The sequence below is a fragment of the Poecilia formosa genome, unplaced genomic scaffold (genome assembly GCF_000485575.1).
Source record: "Poecilia formosa unplaced genomic scaffold, Poecilia_formosa-5.1.2 Scaffold276, whole genome shotgun sequence".
Classification (NCBI taxonomy): Eukaryota; Metazoa; Chordata; class Actinopteri; order Cyprinodontiformes; family Poeciliidae; genus Poecilia; species Poecilia formosa.
Window position 1 is genome coordinate 3,252 of NW_006800215.1, and position 1,474 is coordinate 4,725.

Below are 1,474 nucleotides of genomic sequence, written 5' to 3' on the forward strand. Positions count from 1 at the left end.
ATTTGTTTGGAAATATCTTCGTCTTAATACACAAAATCATCATTTGAAATGTAAATTTTGTATTCACTTACCATAACTTACTATTTTCTTTTTTGACTGACATTAAAGTTTGTTTGGTGATCTGAAGCATTGCAGATGCTCATGGGACAGTAGACGACAAAGAGCCAAAAAATACATTCAACAAATCACATCTTCAGTCATTTGAGTGGATTATCCCTTTAAAATCCTTTACTTCCAGGTGCTGGTTTGTGCCCCGATTGATCTGGTGAAGGTGCGCCTGCAGGGTCAAACAACGGCCGAGCGGTACCGTGGACCCGTACAATGTGTGGCAGTCATACTCCAGCAGGAGGGGGTCCGGGGTCTCTACAGAGGAGGGGCAGCTCTGGCTCTGAGGGACGTACCGTGCTATGGACTCTATTTCCTGCCTTATGAGCTCATTCGTAAGGCTCTGACTGAGACTGGAGAAGAGCCAGGTCAGGCTAAGCTCACTGACACAAGAAACCATGACTCAGAGTATGCTAGGATGAAGGCCAAAGTCATCTAATTACTGTTCAATACATCATAATTAAAAAATAAAAATAAAAATTACTTGTAAAGAGTCACACCTATACGGTTCATATTTGCTGCTCACACAACCACAAGAGCAAATGTTGCACAAATAAGACAGTAAACAACCAAGACCAATGCCGGCTTTCAAAAATGACCAAAGAAAAGTAGAAAGTTAGGCCAGAAAGTCTATTATTAAATTACAGGTCAGAGGTTATGTGACTTCTTTGGTGTGTGGGTAGGAGATAGTACTGCAGTACTACTATAATATTGACAATACTTCTTCCACTGGCGGATTATTTAACTTAAAACAATAGATTTTTCCTTGTTAAGAGTGAGATAATCTGCCATTGGAATTAGTACTTTTTCATCCATATTAAGAAAGTATTAACGTAAAACAACTCTTATATCTTGCTGAACAGATACTTGCAAGTTAGTTTTGTATTATTTCAACTGCACTAAGATATTTGCACTAGACAGACCAAAAGTACTTGGTAAGATTTTGTGTTTTTGAAGTGCACACAAAGCAACGACCCAACAGAATTTCACACTAAACTTTCTATACTTTTGTTTGAACAAAATTTAGAAATTTCCCTTCCACTTCACATTTAGGCGCTATTAATTATTTATATTTTTTTTACTTCTTCCTACTCCTTTTCAAGCACGTTAAGATTATTGTGGTACAAAAATATGTCTTTTGCATTCCTTGTTTATATCTGTTATTTTATACTGCGATCATTTTCAAAATAATTGAATAAATAAATCAAATAAATTGTGTTAGTCTATCACGTCAGATGAAAAACCTTTTAAGTTAATGGTGGTGATGTGATGAAATGTTGAAAATTGCATTTATGGTGATTTAATTTTAAAACACCGGACCATCAAAGATCTCCATGGTATCCAAAGAGAATGCTAATGTCTCCTACGT

At 36.3% G+C, this 1,474-nt stretch overlaps 1 protein-coding gene across 5 annotated transcripts in view; it reads left to right on the forward strand.

Annotated features, from left to right (window-relative positions):
- The window catches only part of LOC103151251 (solute carrier family 25 member 45-like), a 3,821-nt gene extending 3,220 nt beyond the window's left edge, over positions 1-601 (forward strand). For all 5 annotated transcript variants that reach the window (XM_007571203.2, XM_007571204.2, XM_007571206.2 and 2 more), the window contains exon 6: positions 239-601. In XM_007571203.2, the coding sequence (XP_007571265.1) occupies positions 239-544 (306 nt within the window). In that variant the 3' untranslated portion in view covers positions 545-601. The remainder of the gene's footprint in view (positions 1-238) is intronic.
- The last annotated feature ends 873 nt before the right edge of the window (positions 602-1,474 follow it).